This window comes from Oncorhynchus kisutch, linkage group LG17 (genome assembly GCF_002021735.2).
Source record: "Oncorhynchus kisutch isolate 150728-3 linkage group LG17, Okis_V2, whole genome shotgun sequence".
Lineage (NCBI taxonomy): Eukaryota > Metazoa > Chordata > Actinopteri > Salmoniformes > Salmonidae > Oncorhynchus > Oncorhynchus kisutch.
Genome location: NC_034190.2, coordinates 78,868,790 through 78,887,536, shown reverse-complemented (window position 1 = coordinate 78,887,536; position 18,747 = coordinate 78,868,790). Strand labels below are relative to the sequence as shown.

The 18,747-nt window shown below is 43.9% G+C and overlaps 1 protein-coding gene across 2 annotated transcripts in view; it reads right to left on the bottom strand.

Moving 5' to 3' along the window:
• Positions 1 to 18,747, bottom strand: part of LOC109878875 (protein kinase C zeta type-like) — a 153,409-nt gene that overhangs the window by 70,764 nt on the left and 63,898 nt on the right. For both annotated transcript variants that reach the window (XM_031794727.1, XM_031794726.1), the window contains exons 3-6: positions 14,799 to 14,930; positions 12,436 to 12,526; positions 7,307 to 7,359; positions 5,752 to 5,946 (exon numbers count right to left, since the gene is read on the bottom strand). In XM_031794727.1, the coding sequence (XP_031650587.1) occupies positions 5,752 to 5,946; positions 7,307 to 7,359; positions 12,436 to 12,526; positions 14,799 to 14,801 (342 nt within the window). In that variant the 5' untranslated portion in view covers positions 14,802 to 14,930. The remainder of the gene's footprint in view (positions 1 to 5,751; positions 5,947 to 7,306; positions 7,360 to 12,435; positions 12,527 to 14,798; positions 14,931 to 18,747) is intronic.

The following is an 18,747-nucleotide window of genomic DNA, read 5'->3' as shown; positions in this document are numbered from 1 at the left end:
TGAAGGTGAACAGAAAGGCACTGGAGCAACAAACGCCCTTGCTGTCTCTGCCTGGCCGGTTCCCCTCTCTCCACTGGGATTCTCTGCCTCTGACCCTATTACAGGGGCTGAGTCACTGGCTTACTGACGTGGTCTTCCTGTCTGGGTTGGCGCCCCCCCCCTTGAGTTGTGCTGTGGCAGAGATCTTTGTGGGCTATACTCTTTGTGGGCTATACTCGGTCTCAGGATGGTAAGTTGGTGGGTGAAGATATCCCTCTAGTGGTATGGGGGCTGTGCTTTGGCAAAGTGGGTGGGGTTATATCCTGCCTGTTTGGCCCTGTCCGGGGGTATCATCGGATGGGGCCACAGTGTCTCCTGACCCCTCCTGTGTCAGCCTCCAGTATTTATGCTGCAGTAGTTTATGTGTCAGGGGGCTGGGGTCAGTTTGTTATATCTGGAGTATTTCTCCTGTCCTATTCGGTGTCCTGTATGAATTTCATTCTCTCTTTCTTTCTCTCTCTCTCGGAGGACCTCAGCCCTAGGACCATGCCTCAGGACTACCTGGCATGATGACTCCTTGCTGTCCCCAGTCCACCTGGCCGTGCTGCTGCTCCAGTTTCAACTGTTCTGCCTGCGGCTATGGAATCCTGATCTGTTCACCGGACGTGCTACCTGTCCCAGACCTGCTGTTTTCAACTCTCTAGAGACAGCAGGAGCGGTAGAGATACTCTCAATGATCGGCCATGAAAAGCCAACTGACATTTACTCCTGAGGTGTTGACCTGTTGCACCCTCTACAACCACTGTGATTATTATTATCTGACCCTGCTGGTCATCTATGAACGTTTGAACATCTTGGCCATGTTCTGTTATAATCTCCACCCGGCACAGCCAGAAGAGGACTGACCCCCCTCATAGCCTGGTTCCTCTCTAGGTTTCTTCCTAGGTTTAGGCCTTTCTATGGAGTTTTTCCTAGCCACCGTGCTTCTACACCTGCATTGCTTGCTGTTTGGGGTTTTAGGCTGGGTTTCTGTACAGCACTTTGAGATATCAGCTAATGTAAGAAGGGCTATATAAATACATTTGATTTGATAGCACAGACATAATTCCATTAAAAGTGCAATCCGGGATTAAAAAAACAAAGCAGTCACCCCGCCACTTCTTTTTTTAAATTGTTAAGGGACAGGGCAAGAAAAATGTATCAATCCTGTACTGGCTTTTTAACAGTATGTTGAGTGTTGACTGGTCCTGTGTGGCTCAGTTGGTAAACCAACACTACTGTAGGTTGCTCTGGATAAGAGTGTTTGCATAAACATCTAACATGTAAAACGCTTTAGAAGGAACGTTCTTCTCCACAAGAATAATTTGTTATAGTGTTGTCTGTCTCCGAGTTATACATTTCAACTTGAAGAACTCAAATAATTACAAGCCAAGAGAAGCTTCTCTTCTCTATTATCAGAAACACCTATCCTCTCACTGTAATTCTGTCAGTCATTTGATATGCGCTACAGTTGAAGTCAGTAGTTTAGATACACTGGAGTCATTAAAACTCATGTTTCAACCACTCCACAAACTATAGTTTTGGCAAGTCGGTTAGGGCATCTACTCTTTGTACATGACAAGTAATTGTCCAACAATTGTTTACAGACAGATTATTTCACTTACAATTCACTCTATCACCATTTCAGTGGGTCAGAAGTTTACATACACTAAGTTGACTGAACTTTAAACAGATTGGAAAATTCCAGAAAAATAATACCATGTCTTTAGAAACTTCTGATATGCTTGACATCATTTGAGTCAATTGGAGGTGTATCTGTGGATGTATTTCAAGGCCTACCTTGAAACTCAGTGCCTCTTTGCTTGACATAATGGGAAAATCAAAAGAAATCAGCCAATACCTCAGAAAAATAATTGTAGACCTCCAGAAGTCTGGTTCATCCTTGGGAGCAATTTCCAAACACCTGGAGGTACCACGTTCATCTGTACAAACAATAGTACGCAAGTATAAACACCATGGGACCACACAGCCGTCATACTGCTCAGGAAGGAGACGCGTTCTGTCTCCTAGAGATGAATGTAGTTTAGTGCGAAAAGTGCAAATCAATCCCAGAACAACAGCAATGGACCTTGTGAAGATGCTGGAGGAAACAGGTACAAAAGTATATATATACACAGTAAAATTAGTCCTATATCGACATAACCTGAAAGGCACCTCAGCAAGGAAGAAGCCACTGCTCCAAAACCGCCATAAAAAAAGCCAGACTACGGTTTGCAACTGCACATGTGGACAAAGATCGTACTTTTTGGAGAAATGTCCTCTGGTCTGATGAAACAAAAATAGAACTGTTTGGCTATAACGACTATCGTTATGTTTGGAGGAAAAAGGGGGAGGCTTGCAAGCCGAAGAACACCATCCCAACGTGAAGCACGGGGGTGGCAGCATGATGTTGTGAGGGGGCTTTGCTGCAGGAGGGAATGGTGCACTTCACAAAATAGATGGCATCATGAGGAAATACAATTATGTGGATATATTGAAGCAACATCTCAAGACATCAGTCAGGAAGTTAAAGCTTGGTCGCAAATGGGTCTTCCAAATGGACAATGACCCCAAGCATACTTCCAAAGTTGTGGCAAAATGGCCTAAGGACAGCAAAGTCAAGGTATTGGAGTGGCCATCACAAAGTGAGCTAAATCACTTCTATGCTCGCTTTGAGGCAAGCAACGTTGAGGCATGCATGAGAGCATCAGCTGTTCCGGACGACTGTGTGATCACACTCTCCGTAGCCGACGTGAGTAAGACCTTTAAGCAGGTCAACATACACAAGGCTGCGGGGCCAGACGGATTACCAGGATGTGTGCTCCGGGCATGTGCTGACCAACTGGCAGGTGTCTTCACTGACATTTTCAACATGTCCCTGATTGAGTCTGTAATACCAACATGCTTCAAGCAGGCCACCATAGTCCCTGTGCCCAAGAACACAAAGGCAGCCTGCCTAAATGACTACAGACCCGTAGCACTCATGTCCGTAGCCATGAAGTGCTTTGAAAGGCGGGTAGTGGCTCACATCAACACCATTATCCCAGAAACCCTAGACCCACTCCAATTTGCATACCGCCCATACAGATCCACAGATGATGCAATCTCTATTGCAATCCACACGGCCCTTTCCCACCCGGACAAAAGGAACACCTATGTGAGAATGCTATTCATTGACTACAGCTCAGTATTCAACACCATAGTACCCTCAAAGCTCATCACTAATCTAAGGAACCTGGGACTAAACACCTCCCTCTGCACCTGGATCCTGGACTTCCTGACGGGCCGCCCCCAGGTGGTGAGGGTAGGTAGCAACACATCTGCCACGCTGATCCTCAATACTGGAGCTCCCCAGGGGTACGTGCTCAGTCCCCTCCTGTACTCCCTGTTCACCCATGACTGCATGGCCAGGCACGAATCCAACACCATCATTAAGTTGGCAGACGACACAACATTGGTAGGCCTGATCACCGACAAGACAGCCTATAGGGAGGAGGTCAGAGACCTGGCGTTGGTGCCAGAATAACAACGTGTCCCTCAATGTAACCAAGACTAAGGAGATGATTGTGGACTACAGGAAAAAGGAGCACCAAGCACGCCCCCATTCTCATCGACGGGGCTGTAGTGGAGCAGGTTGAGAGATTCAAGTTCCTTGGTGTCAACATCAATAACAAACTAGACTGGTCCAAACACACAAAGACAGTCGTGAAGAGGGCACAACAAGCATATTCCCCCTCAGGAAACTAAAAAGATTTGGCATGGGTCCTGAGATCCTCAAAAGTTTCAACAGCTGCAACATTGAAAGCATCCTGACCGGTTGCATCACTGCCTGGTACGGTAATTGCTCGGCCTCCGACCGCAAGGCACTTCAGAGGGTAGTGCGTACGGCCCAGTACATCACCGGGGCAAAGCTGCTTACCATCCAGGACCTCTACACCAGGCGGTGTCAGAGGAAGGCCCGGACTATTTACATTGTGTGTGTCCCCAACCTCCCCCCAAGCCCTCTTTTACGCTGCTGCTACTCTCTGTTTATCTTAAATGAATAGTCACTTTAAATATACATTCATGTACATACTACCTCAATTGGGCCCCGACCAACCAGTGCTCCAGCACATTGGCTAACCGGGCTATCTGCATTGTGCCCCACCACCCACCACCCACCAAACCCTCTTTTACGCTACTGCTACTCTCTGTTCATCATATATGCATAGTCACTTTAACCATATCTACATGTACATACTACCTCAATAAGCCTGACTAACCGGTGTCTGTATATAGCCTTGCTAATGTTATTTTAAATGTCTTTTTACTGTTGTTTTATTTCTTTACTTACCTACACACACACACACACACACACACACACACACACACATATACACACATACATACCTTTATTTCACACCATTGGACAGAGCCTGTAAGTAAGCATTTCACTGTAAGGTCTACATCTGTTGTATTCGGAGCACGTGACAAACTTTGATTTGATTTGAAAGTCCTGACCTCATCCTATAGAAAATGTGTGAACAGAACTGAAAAAGCGTGTGCAAGCAAGGAGGCCTATAAACCTAACTCAGTTACACCAGGTCTGCCAGGAGAAATGGGCCAAAATTAACCCAACTTATTGTGGGAAGCTTGTGGAAGGCTACCTGAAACGTTTGACCCAAGTTAAACAATTTAAAGGCAATACTACCAAATACTAATTGAGTGCATGTAAACTTCTGACCCACTGGGAATGTGATGAAAGAAATAAAAGCTGAAATAAATCTTTCTCTCTTCTATTATTCTGACATTTCACATTCTTAAAATAAAGCAGGGAATTTTTACTAGGATTAATTATCAGGAATTGTGAAAAACTGAGTTTAAATGTATTTGGCTAAGGTGTATGTAAACTTCCGACTTTAACTGTATGTATAATAGTAATACCATAGCGCCACCTAGAGGTGGAAACTATAATATCTCTCAATAATTCTTCAAACTCATCATCCCCAGTTTTTTTAAATCTTCCCTCTCTTCTCCTTACTTATTTTACTGCCTCAGTTCTTCTCTCTGGACTGTACTTCTTTAAATCAATTTGACTCATATTTTTCCTCGTTAAGGCCAATTTACGTTACAATAACTTCTTCCTGTCTTTGTTACCATTCCTTCACGCCACCTCATCTTTTTCCACTTCTCTTTTCCTCCCCCTGAGATTCTCTTTTTTTCTCATTTCATCCCCCGGCTTCTGTGGACTCATTCACTCTTTTTCCTCCCTCTACTCTACTCCTCCTCTTTTCATCTCTGTCCTCCTGCTCCCCTCCCTCCCTCCCTCCCTCCCTCCCTCCCTCCCTCCCTCCCTCCCTCCCTCCCTCCCTCCCTCCCTCCCTCCCTCCCTCCCTCCCTCCCTCCCTCCCTCCCTCCCTCCCTCCCTCTACTCCTCCTCTTTTCATCTCTGTCCTCCTGCTCCCTCCCTCCCTCCCTCCCTCCCTCCCTCCCTCCCTCCCTCCCTCCCTCCCTCCCTCCCTCCCTCCCTCCCTCCCTCCCTCCCTCCACTCTACTCTACTCCTCCTCTTTTCATCTCTGTCCTCCAGCTCCCTCCCTCCCTCTACTCCTCCTCTTTTCATCTCTGTCCTCCTGCTCCCTCCCTCCCTCCCTCCCTCCCTCCCTCCCTCCCTCCCTCCCTCCCTCCCTCCCTCCCTCCCTCCCTCCCTCCCTCCCTCCCTCCCTCCCTCCCTCCCTCCCTCTCCTGCCTCTCACCTCATCGTCGTGCACCAGTTCCTTCTTGACCACCTTCATGGCGTAAATCTGTTCATTCTTCTTGAGTCGCACCAGCAGCACCTTGGCGTAGCTGCCGCGGCCGATCACACGGATCAGGTCAAAGTCCCCCAGGCCCAGCGCCATCTCCTGGGAGATCTTGATACCATCTATCCTGCCCACCACCTCTTTGATGTCCTGAAGGGGCGGTTTGGATGGGAAATACATGTTAGAAAAGACCCAGATACCAGCACACTGTTGAATGCCCCTGTTTTTTATTAAAACCTTATGGTTATAGACAGAGCTGGAATCATGGACAAGTAGATATGATACTAACATATAAGAACCTGTGTGACGTTTTTGTGTGATAAAATATACTGAACAAAAATATAAACGCAACACGCAACAAATTCAACGATTTTACTGAGTTACAGTTCATGTATGGAAATCAGTCGATTGATATAAATTCATTAGGCCCTCATCTCTTGATTTCACAAGACTGGGAAGGGGTACACCCATGGATTGGCCAGGGAAGGCATAGGCCCATCCACTTGGGAGCCAGGCCCACCCACTGGGGAGCCAGGCCCACTCACTGGGGAGCCAGGCCCACCCACTGGGGAGCCAGGCCCACCCACTGGGGAGCCAGGCCCACTCACTGGGGAGCCAGGCCCACCCACTGGGGAGTCAGGCCCAGCCACTGGGGAGCCAGGCCCACCCACTGGGGAGCCAGGCCCAGCCACTGGGGAGCCAGGCCCAGCCACTGGGTAGCCAGGCCCACCCACTGGGGAGCCAGGCCCAGCCACTGGGTAGCCAGGCCCACCCACTGGGGAGTCAGGCCCAGCCAATCATAATTTGTTTTTCCCCACAAAAGGGCTTTATTACAGACAGAAATATTCCTGTTTCATCAACTGTCCAGGGGCTGGTCTCAGACGATCCCGCAGGTGAAGAAGCCGGATGTGGAGGTCCTGGGCTGGCGTGGTTACACGTGGTCTACAGTTGTAAGGCCAGTTTGACGTAATGCCAAATTCTCTAAAATGACGTTGGAGGTGGCTTATGGTAGAGAAATGAACATTCAATTCTCTGGCAACAACTCTAGTGGACATTCCTGCAGTCAGCATGCCAATGGCACGCTCCCTAAAAACTTGCGACATCTGTGCACAATTTAGAGTGGCCTTTCATTGTCCCCAGCATAAGGTGCACCTGTGTAATGATCATGCTGATTAATCAGCTTCTTAATATGCCACACCAGTCAGGTGAATGGAATATCTTGGCAAAGGAGAAATGCTTATTAACTGGGATGTAAACTCATTTGTGCCCAAAGTTGAGAGAAATAATATGTTTGTGCGTATGGAACATTTCTGGGATCTTCTATTTCAGCTTATGAAACTTGGGACCAACACTTTACATGTTGCATTTATATTTTTGTTCAGTGTAGTATGGGCTGTTCTGTGTTCTAGAAACATAATAGAATGTTTTACATTCTAGAATACCAGAACAATCCTCATCATAAACGAATGCATGACTGACTTATTTACTTTGTGTGTCTAAATGAACTCACCTTCGAGTCCTCTTCCACTTTGTCCACTTTGCGACTGTGTGGTAGGAAAGTTACTGAAGAGAGAAACAACTTGTTACCTGAGTTGTGATGGAAAGTTCTACCCAGTGAAGACTGGGCATTAAAAACGGATATTTAGTCTAAAGCCATCTCCATTTAAATAAAATACAGTATAATATGCTATATAGCAGACACTTTTATCCAAAGGCACTTATAGTCATGAGTGCATACATTTTACTTATGGGTGGTCCTGGGAAACAAACCCACTATCCTGGAGTTGCAACTGCCAAGCTCTACCAACTGAGCTACAGAGGACCATGCTCTACCAACTGAGCTACAGAGGACCATGCTTTACCAACTGAGCTACAGAGGACCAAATAGGATTCTCCTCAAGAATCCATGGAATCTTTCCGTGATTCCTTGCATCCTATCCTATCTTCTCGCCTCAACCGTATTGAAAGGAAAAGGTAGAAAATAATTTTGAGAAGGAGACAAGCAGAGAGGATTTGAGGAAAGATTAATTGAGAAAGAGTCCATGTGAGAATCTTATTCGCATTGCCTTGATTCCTTGTGTCCTCTCTCCTCGCCTCCTTCTCAAAACCCATTGGATGAGAAGATCAGAGAGAGGGCACGAGGAATCAAGGAAATGCAACAGATTCTCCGATAATCAAGGGAGCATTGTGGGAGATGTAGTTCAACTTTGTGGCCAGCAGAGGGCATCATTCTCTTCAGAGTGAGATGCAGCTTCTTCCTGCCTCTGCCCAAGTAGGTCAGCCCACTGGTGAGTCCTGCTACTATACTGGACTATACTGTACTGATAATATACTGTACTGGACTATACTTACCTGTTAATATACTGTGCTGGACTATACTATACTGGACTATACTGTTATTTACTGAACTGGACTACACTGTACTGGACTGTACTGTACTGGACAATACTGAACTATACTATACTGGACTATACTGTAATTTACTATACTGGACCATACTATACTGGCCTATACTGGACTGGACTATACTATACTGGACTATACTATACTGGCCTATACTGGACTGGACTATACTATACTATACTGGACTATACTATACTGGCCTATACTGGACTGTTAATACACTGTACCGGACTATACTCTACTGGACTATACTGGACTATACTATACTGGACTGTACTGAACTGGACTATACTGGACTGTACTGAACTGGACTATACTGGACTATACTATACTGGACTGGACTATACTGGACTATACTGGACTGGACTATACTATACTGGACTGTACTGTACTGGACTATACTGGACTATACTATACTGAACTGGACTATACTGGACTATACTATACTGGACTATACTGTACTGGACTATACTGTACTGGACTATACTATACTGGACTGTACTGTAATGGACTATACTGTACTGGACTATACTATACTGGACTATACTATGCTGTCCTGGACTATACTATACTATACTGTACTGGACTATACTGTACAGTAATTTACTGTCCTGGACTATACTGTTAATATACTGTACTGGACTCCACTATACTGTACTGTTAATATACTGTGCTGGACTATACTATACTATACTATACTGTACTGGACTATACTGTACTGTACTGGAATATACTATACTGTACTGTTAATATACTGTACTGGACTATACTATACTGTACTGGAATATACTATACTGTACTGTTAATATACTGTGCTGGACTATACTATACTATACTATACTGTACTGGACTATACTGTACTGTACTGGAATATACTATACTGTACTGTTAATATACTGTACTGGACTATACTATACTGTACTGTTAATATACTGTGCTGGACTATACTGTAATATACTGTACTGGACTATACTATACTGTACTGGACTATACTGTACTGTTAATATACTGTGCTGGACTATACTGTAATATACTGTACTGGACTATGCTATACTGTACTGTTAATATACTGTACTGGAATATACTATACTGTACTGTTAATATACTGTGCTGGACTATACTATACTGTACTGTTAATATACTGTGCTGGACTATACTATACTATACTGTACTGTACTGTTAATATACTGTACTGGACTATACTATACTGTACTGTTAATATACTGTGCTGGACTATACTATAATATACTGTACTGGACTATACTGTACTGTACTGGAATATACTATACTGTACTGTTAATATACTGTGCTGGACTATACTATACTATACTGTACTGTACTGTTAATATACTGTACTGGACTATACTATACTGTACTGTTAATATACTGTGCTGGACTATACTATACTATACTGTACTGGACTATACTGTACTGTACTGGAATATACTATACTGTACTGTTAATATACTGTACTGGACTATACTATACTGTACTGGAATATACTATACTGTACTGTTAATATACTGTGCTGGACTATACTATACTGTACTGGAATATACTATACTGTACTGTTAATATACTGTGCTGGACTATACTATACTATACTGTACTGGACTATACTATACTGTACTGTTAATATACTGTGCTGGACTATACTGTAATATACTGTACTGGACTATGCTATACTGTACTGTTAATATACTGTGCTGGACTATACTATACTGTACTGTTAATATACTGTGCTGGAGTATACTATACTGTACTGTTAATATACTGTGCTGGACTATACTGTAATATACTGTACTGGACTATACTATACTGTACTGGACTATGCTATACTGTACTGTTAATATACTGTACTGGACTATACTATACTGTACTGGACTATACTATACTGTACTGGAATATACTATACTGTACTGTTAATATACTGTGCTGGACTATACTATACTGTACTGGACTATACTGTACTGTTAATATACTGTGCTGGACTATACTATACTATACTGTACTGGACTATACTATACTGTACTGTTAATATACTGTACTGGACTATACTATACCGTACTGGAATATACTATACTGTACTGTTAATATACTGTGCTGGACTATACTGTAATATACTGTACTGGACTATACTATACTTTACTGGACTATACTGGACTGGACTAGACTGTAATTTACTGTACTGGACTATACTGGACTGGACTATACTGTAATATACTGTACTGGACTATACTATACTGTACTGGACTATACTGGACTGGACTAGACTGTAATATACTGTACTGGACTATACTATACTGTACTGGACTATACTGGACTGGACTAGACTGTAATTTACTGTACTGGACTATACTATACTGTACTGGACTATACTGTACTGGACTATACTGTACTGTTAATATACTGTGCTGGACTATACTGTAATATACTGTACTGGACTATACTATACTGGACTAGACTGTAATATACTGTACTGGACTATACTATACTATACTGGACTAGACTGTAATTTACTGTACTGGACTATACTATACTATACTGGACTAGACTGTAATTTACTGGACTATACTATACTATACTGTACTGGACTATACTATACTGTACTGGACTATACTATACTGGACTAGACTGTAATATACTGTACTGGACTATACTATACTATACTGGACTAGACTGTAATTTACTGTACTGGACTATACTATACTGTACTGGACTATACTATACTGGACTAGACTGTAATTTACTGTACTGGACTATACTATACTGTACTGGACTATACTGTACTGGACTAGACTGTAATATACTGTACTGGACTATACTATACTGTACTGGACTATACTATACTGGACTAGACTGTAATTTACTGTACTGGACTATACTATACTGGACTAGACTGTAATTTACTGTACTGGACTATACTATACTGTACTGGACTATACTATACTGGACTAGACTGTAATTTACTGGACTGGACTATACTATACTGGACTAGACTGTAATTTACTGTACTGGACTGTACTATACTGTACTGGACTAGACTGTACTGGACTAGACTGTAATATACTGTACTGGACTATACTATACTGTACTGTACTGGACTATACTATACTGTACTGGACTATACTATACTGGACTAGACTGTAATATACTGTACTGGACTATACTATACTATACTGTACTGGACTATACTATACTGTACTGGACTATACTATACTGGACTAGACTGTAATATACTGTACTGGACTATACTATACTATACTGGACTAGACTGTAATTTACTGTACTGGACTATACTATACTGTACTGGACTATACTATACTGGACTAGACTGTAATTTACTGTACTGGACTATACTATACTGTACTGGACTATACTGTACTGGACTAGACTGTAATATACTGTACTGGACTATACTATACTGTACTGGACTATACTATACTGGACTAGACTGTAATTTACTGTACTGGACTATACTATACTGGACTAGACTGTAATTTACTGTACTGGACTATACAATACTGGACTAGACTGTAATTTACTGTACTGGACTATACTATACTGGACTAGACTGTAATTTACTGTACTGGACTATACTGTAATTTACTGTACTGGACTATACTATACTATACTGGACTAGACTGTAATTTACTGTACTGGATCAATTTGTAACATTTTTAACATGAGTTTTTCTGGATTTTTTTGTTGTTATTCTGTCTCTCACTGTTCAAATAAACCTACCATTAAAATGATAGACTGATCATATCTTTGTCAGTGGGCAAATGTACAAAATCAGCAGGGGATCAAGTACCTTTTCCCCTCACTGTATTTGTAATATTGCACTGTGCAGAACAGTGCATAGAAACAAAGCTTTGGGACCAGTCTGTAAACAACAATGGCATGCTGATTCAAACATGCTCTTATTTCGCTGTGTGGGAGGAGTCTTCTTCATTTTTTAATAAACCTGGAAATCTAGTTATTGGTTTTGATTTAATTGTGTCTTCAAAAGCCTTTGTAATTAGTATTCACAATGTGTTTTCAGGGTAGGAGCGCTGCTCTAGGATCAGTTTGACCTTTTCAGAATGAATAAAGACAGATTAGCACTCCTACTCTGAGACACTTTTTGAATACAGGCCCAGACCCAGTGCATTGATACCAAGACTAAGGCCACAAGGTCTTCTACTTCTCATATAATGTCTATATTGAAAGAAACAATATTTTATAGGAACTGACTTCCATCTGTATCCTCTGTGTGTTCAGGGGGGAGGTCCACCTCTTCATTCTTCTCATCTAAAGGGGGCTCCTGTGATGGCATGACTGGATCCTGCCAAGAGAAGACAGGCAAATAGCTGCATGTGGTTTGAGGCTGCTTACAGAGCATCCTGACTAGGTCCTTGGAGACACTGGGAAGAAGAGGCTTCAGTTTTTAGAGGTTTTCGAGTTGATAGACATCTTAGGCACATGGAGGTATCTTTTCAACATATTAAAGAACACAGAAGTTGAGAAGTCTGGATGTTTCTCGCAACAATGCACTTATATGAATAATTGTATGCGGTTCTAACCATGGAGGCATTGGCTTTTCAAAGGGGATCAAAGTGTTTGTTGATAGAGCATTGTCTGATTGCAGCCTATTAGTACATCCTGACTATTGACCTGGGTTTTCGGCACCAGGTTTATTGTAGTCCAGCCCTGGATTCCTTGTTCTGATTGGCTGTCAGTAGATGTAGATTTTTCTAAAACAACCACCCCTTCCATACCTCTTCAGAAGTACAGAGTAAGCTAATTTACAGTGTTAGCATTGCTAGGAAACGCTATTTTTGAAAATGTATATTTAGGAAATAGTTTTTATTTTGATATAATTTGGCTGAAATGACACTTCCCCACGTGGGCACCAGTGAAATGTATTGGCTTTCGGTTTCGATTATCCGCCTCTGTTTGAATGTGCCTAGTCCTATTGTTGGGAGGAGCAAATGGCTTGGATACCCATTTTTACATTTACATATTAGTCATTTAGCAGACGCTCTCACCCAGAGCGATTTACAGTTAGTGCAATCCTCTTAAGATGGGCGGGGTGGTAGTTCCTCTTGCTAGTAGGCAAGTACAATGGTCTTGTAGTGGATGCGAGCTTCGTGGAGTGTGCGGAGAAGTTGGCTGACATGGAAGAACTTGGGAAGGTTGAGTTCTGGATAAGTTGCAGGGGTTTGATGGCACAATTGGGGAGCCCAGCCAACAGCGAGTTGCAGTTGTCCAGATGTTATAAGCATGAACCTACAGGAGCGAGTCACTGCTTTGATATTCGCAGAGAACGACAGGGTGTAGTCCAGGGTTACGTCAAGGTTCTTTGCACTCTGGGAGGGGGACACTGTAGAGTTGTCAAACGTGATGGAGAGGTCTTTGAGCAGGCAGGCAGGCCTTCCACGGGAGGAAGAGCAGCTCCGCCCGGTCGAGGTTGAGCTTGAGGTGGTGGGCCGACATTCAAGCTGAGATATCTGCCAGGCATGCAGAGATGTGTGTCGCCACCTGGGTGTTAGAAGGGGGGGGAGGAGAAAAGTAGTTGAGTGTCATCCGAATAGCAATGATAGGAGAGACCATGTGAGAATATGACGGAGCCGAGTGACTTGGTGTATTGAGAGAAGAGGGCCTAGAACCGAGCCCTGGGGGACACCAGTCATAAGAGTATGTGGTGCAGACACAGAACCCTCCACCTTCTTTTAGCTTGTCTCTGACAAGAACGTCAACAGGCTTTCATACCGAAGGTGAGGTGAAAATCTGGTAGAGGCTAGCTCTAATCGTAATGCTTCTTTCTGTATGTTAGCAGTCTGTCACTAGAGATCAACCTAGTGATGTTTCCCGTGTACGGTATACACTATAGTGTGGATGTGTCCCAAATGGCACACTATTCCCTATGGGCCCTGGTCAAAAGTAGCGCACTAAATAGGGAATAGGGTGGCATTTGAGCTGCAGATTATATCTATTTGCAGTGGATTTGAAACTTGCCCATAGCATGTTGGCTGGAGTACATTGCCAACTATTTATCATGAAATGACAGACCAGTATCTTGCTCTGTTGGCTAAGGTAGTTGGCTTTGAGTTATATACAGTATGTGTTGTGCAGAAGATTGCAAGTTTGATCCCCGCTCGGGGCAGAACAGCATTCACTATGTTACAAATACACATTAGAACATCAATAGCAATGTTTAATTCAGACTTTTGAATAATTCACAGTTTTGTTATCTGAATTCATTGATTACCTTGATCTTTTACTCTAAACAAGTTGGATTGTTCAAATGCAAAACTTGGTTTCAACCTAAAGCAGATAAATATTAGTCATTCAAACTCCCAACTCTTTAATTCAGACGTTCACTTAAGTTTATGAAGTATCCATGAAGTCCTTATGAAGACTGTAAATGCTCTAAAAAGCCTTTATAAGCTCACCATATACCTTTTGCACTGCAGTTTGTGAAGTGTCTATGTAGTGCTTATGAAGACTTTATGAATGCTTTATAAATAGTAAGTTCTTCCGAAGCTTTGACATGACAGATTGGCCAGAGTACTCACCACAGAACTAGAATGAGATTCTATTTCTATGGTACTCACCATATGCCTTTGGCAGGTCAGAGGGACGAGTTTGTGACAGCGCTTATGGACCAGCAGTTTGCAGTTGATACACTTGTAGCCCTGCCTCCCCAGCCCCCATATCCTTTCACTGCAGTGGCCACAGTACGCTTTCTGTTGGGGACAGACAGACGCAGACAGACAGACAGAAAGAAAGATAGACAAAGACGGACACAGACAGACAGAGGGGGAGACAGGGATTGTTACACCATCAGTCTGAGCTGATGACAATGGGATGATACTATCGCAGTCATTGATCAAGAATCAATGGAAGACACACATGAAGACACACATGAAGAAGGTGATCATGATGGAAGAAGGGCGGATTTAAGCCTATGTGGCATCTTACATCAACTGGGAGCATGCTTGTTTGTAGTCGTCCTTTTAACTAACAGTCACAGCAACTCATCTATATTTAGCAGCTGTCTATTTACCTCCACAAACTGATGTTGGCATTAAGATTGCATTCAATGAGCTGTATAAGGCCATAAGCAAACAAGAAAATCCTAGTGGCCAGTGATTTTAACACAGGGAAACTGAAATCTGATTTACCTCATTTCTACCAGCATGTCACCTGCGCAACTAAAGGCGAAAAAATATCAACTTTACTCCACACACAGAAATTCATACAAAGCTCCCCCTCGCCCTCCATTTGGTAAATCTGACCATAACTGTATCCTCCTGATTCCTGTTTACAAGCAAAAACTCTAAACAGGATGTACCAGTGACACGTTCAATATGGAAGTGGTCTGATGAAGTGGATGCTAGGCTATTGCCCTCGCTAGAAGCATGTGTTTCAGACATAAGGAAGTGGATGGCTGCAAACTTTCTACTATTAAACTCGGACAAAACAGAGATGCTTGTTCTAGGTCCCAAGAAACAAAGAGATCTTCTGTTGAATCTGACAATTAATCTTAATGGTTGTACAGTCGTCTCAAATAAAACTGTGAAGGACCTCGGCGTTACTCTGGACCCTGATCTCTCTTTTGAAGAACATATCAAGACCATTTCGAGGACAGCTTTTTTCCATCTACGTAACATTGCAAAAATCAGAAACTTTCTGTCCAAAAATGATGCAGAAAAATTAATCCATGCTTTTGTCACTTCTAGGTTAAACTACTGCAATGCTCTATTTTCCGGCTACCCGGATAAAGCACTAAATAAACTTCAGTTAGTGCTAAATACGGCTGCTAGAATCCTGACTAGAACCAAAAAATTTGATCATATTACTCCAGTGCTAGCCTCTCTACACTGGCTTCCTGTCAAAGCAAGGGCTGATTTCAAGGTTTTACTGCTAACCTACAAAGCATTACATGGGCTTGCTCCTACCTATCTCTCTGATTTGGTCCTGCCGTACATACCTATACGTACGCTACGGTCACAAGACGCAGGCCTCCTAATTGTCCCTAGAATTTCTAAGCAAACAGCTGGAGGCAGGGCTTTCTCCTATAGAGCTCCATTTTTATGGAACGGTCTGCCTACCCATGTCAGAGACGCAAACTCGGTCTCAACCTTTAAGTCTTTACTGAAGACTCATCTCTTCAGTGGGTCATATGATTGAGTGTAGTCTGGCCCAGGAGTGGGAAGGTGAACGGAAAGGCTCTGGAGCAACGAACCGCCCTTGCTGTCTCTGCCTGGCCGGTTCCCCTCTTTCCACTGGGATTCTCTGCCTCTAACCCTATTACAGGGGCTGAGTCACTGGCTTGCTGGGGCTCTCTCATGCCGTCCCTGGAGGGGGTGCGTCACCTGAGTGGGTTGATTCACTGTTGTGGTCATCCTGTCTGGGTTGGCGCCCCCCCCCCCCCTTGGGTTGTGCCGTGGCGGAGATCTTTGTGGGCTATACTCAGCCTTGTCTCAGGATGGTAAGTTGGTGGTTGAAGATATCCCTCTAGTGGTGTGGGGGCTGTGCTTTGGCAAAGTGGGTGGGGTTATATCCTTCCTGTTTGGCCCTGTCCGGGGGTGTCCTCGGATGGGGCCACAGTGTCTCCTGACCCCTCCTGTCTCAGCCTCCAGTATTTATGCTGCAGTAGTTTATGTGTCGGGGGGCTGGGGTCAGTTTGTTATATCTGGAGTACTTCTCCTGTCCTATTCGGTGTCCTGTGTGAATCTAAGTGTGCGTTCTCTAATTCTCTCCTTCTCTCTTTCTTTCTCTCTCTCGGAGGACCTGAGCCCTAGGACCATGCCCCAGGACTACCTGACATGATGACTCCTTGCTGTCCCCAGTCCACCTGGCCATGCTGCTGTTCCAGTTTCAACTGACCTGAGCCCTAGGACCATGCCCCAGGACTACCTGACATGATGACTCCTTGCTGTCCCCAGTCTACCTGGCCATGCTGCTGCTCCAGTTTCAACTTCCACCTGACTGTGCTGCTGCTCTAGTTTCAACTGTTCTGCCTTATTATTATTCGACCATGCTGGTCATTTATGAACATTTGAACATCTTGGCCATGTTCTGTTATAATCTCCACCCGGCACAGCCAGAAGAGGACTGGCCACCCCACATAGCCTGGTTCCTCTCTAGGTTTCTTCCTAGGTATTGGCCTTTCTAGGGAGTTTTTCCTAGCCACCGTGCTTCTCCACCTGCATTGCTTGCTGTTTGGGGTTTTAGGCTGGGTTTCTGTACAGCACTTTGAGATATCAGCTGATGTACGAAGGGCTATATAAATCAATTTGATTTGATTTGATTTGCTACTGGATTGTTTCACTAGCACAGACTGGAATATGTTCTGGGACTCATCTGATGGCATTAAGGAATTTACCACATCGCTCACCGGCTTAATTAATAAGTGCCTTGATGACGTCGTACCCACAGTGACAGTTCGTACATATCCCAACCAGAAGCCATGGATTACAGGCAACATCCGCACTGAGCTAAATGCTAGAGCTGCATCCTTTAAAGGAGCAGGACACTAACTGGGACGTTTATATGAATACGCCCTCTGAAAAACAATCAAACAGGCAAAGCGACAAGACAGGACTAAGATCGAATCCTACTACTTCGGCTCTGACGCTCATCGGATGTGGCAGGGCTTGCAAACTATCACGGATTACAAAGGGTAACCCAGCCGCAAGCTACCCAGTGACGTGGCTGGCAAATGTCTTCACATACATTTTCAACCTCTCCCTGACCTAGTGTGAAATACCTACATGTTTCAAGCAGACAACAATAGTCCCTGTGCCCAAGAACGCCAAGGTAATCTGTCTAAATGACTATCTCCCTGTAGCACTCACATCTGCAGCCATTAAATGCTTTGAAAGGCTGGTCATGGCTCACATCAACAATATCATCCCATTTCAATTCACATACCGCTCCCAACACTTCCCTATCTCTCTTGTACAAACGGACCACCGATGTGAGAATGCTGTTCATTGACTACCGTGCCACGTTCAACACCATAGTGCCCTTCAAACTTATCACTTAGCTAAGGACCCTGGGACTGAACACTTCCCAACTGGATTCTGGACTTCCTGGCGGGACGGCACCAGATGGTGAGGGTAGGCACCAACATGCTGACGCTACACATGGGGGCCCCGCAGGGGTGCGTGCTTAGTTCCCTCCGGTACTCCCTGTTCACCCACGACTGTGTGGCTCCACTCGACTCCAACACCACCATTAAGTTTGCCGATGATACGACAGTGGTAGGCCTGATCACTGACGATGATGAAACAGTCAATAGGGAGGAGATCAGAGACGTGGCAGTGTGGTACATCAGAACACAGACACTAGGGAGGTTATGTCAACCACAGGCATATTGACAAACACATTCAGAGTTGAATATTAACAGTCTGAAAAGAGTGGCACCACAGTCCAATGAATATTAAGTCCCCTATTTAGAGGATTTGGAGCGGTTATGGACCGGTTCCGACCACCTTTTGTGGCAGGGTAGCCTAGTGGTTAGAGTGTTGGACTAGTAACCGGAAGGTTGCAAGT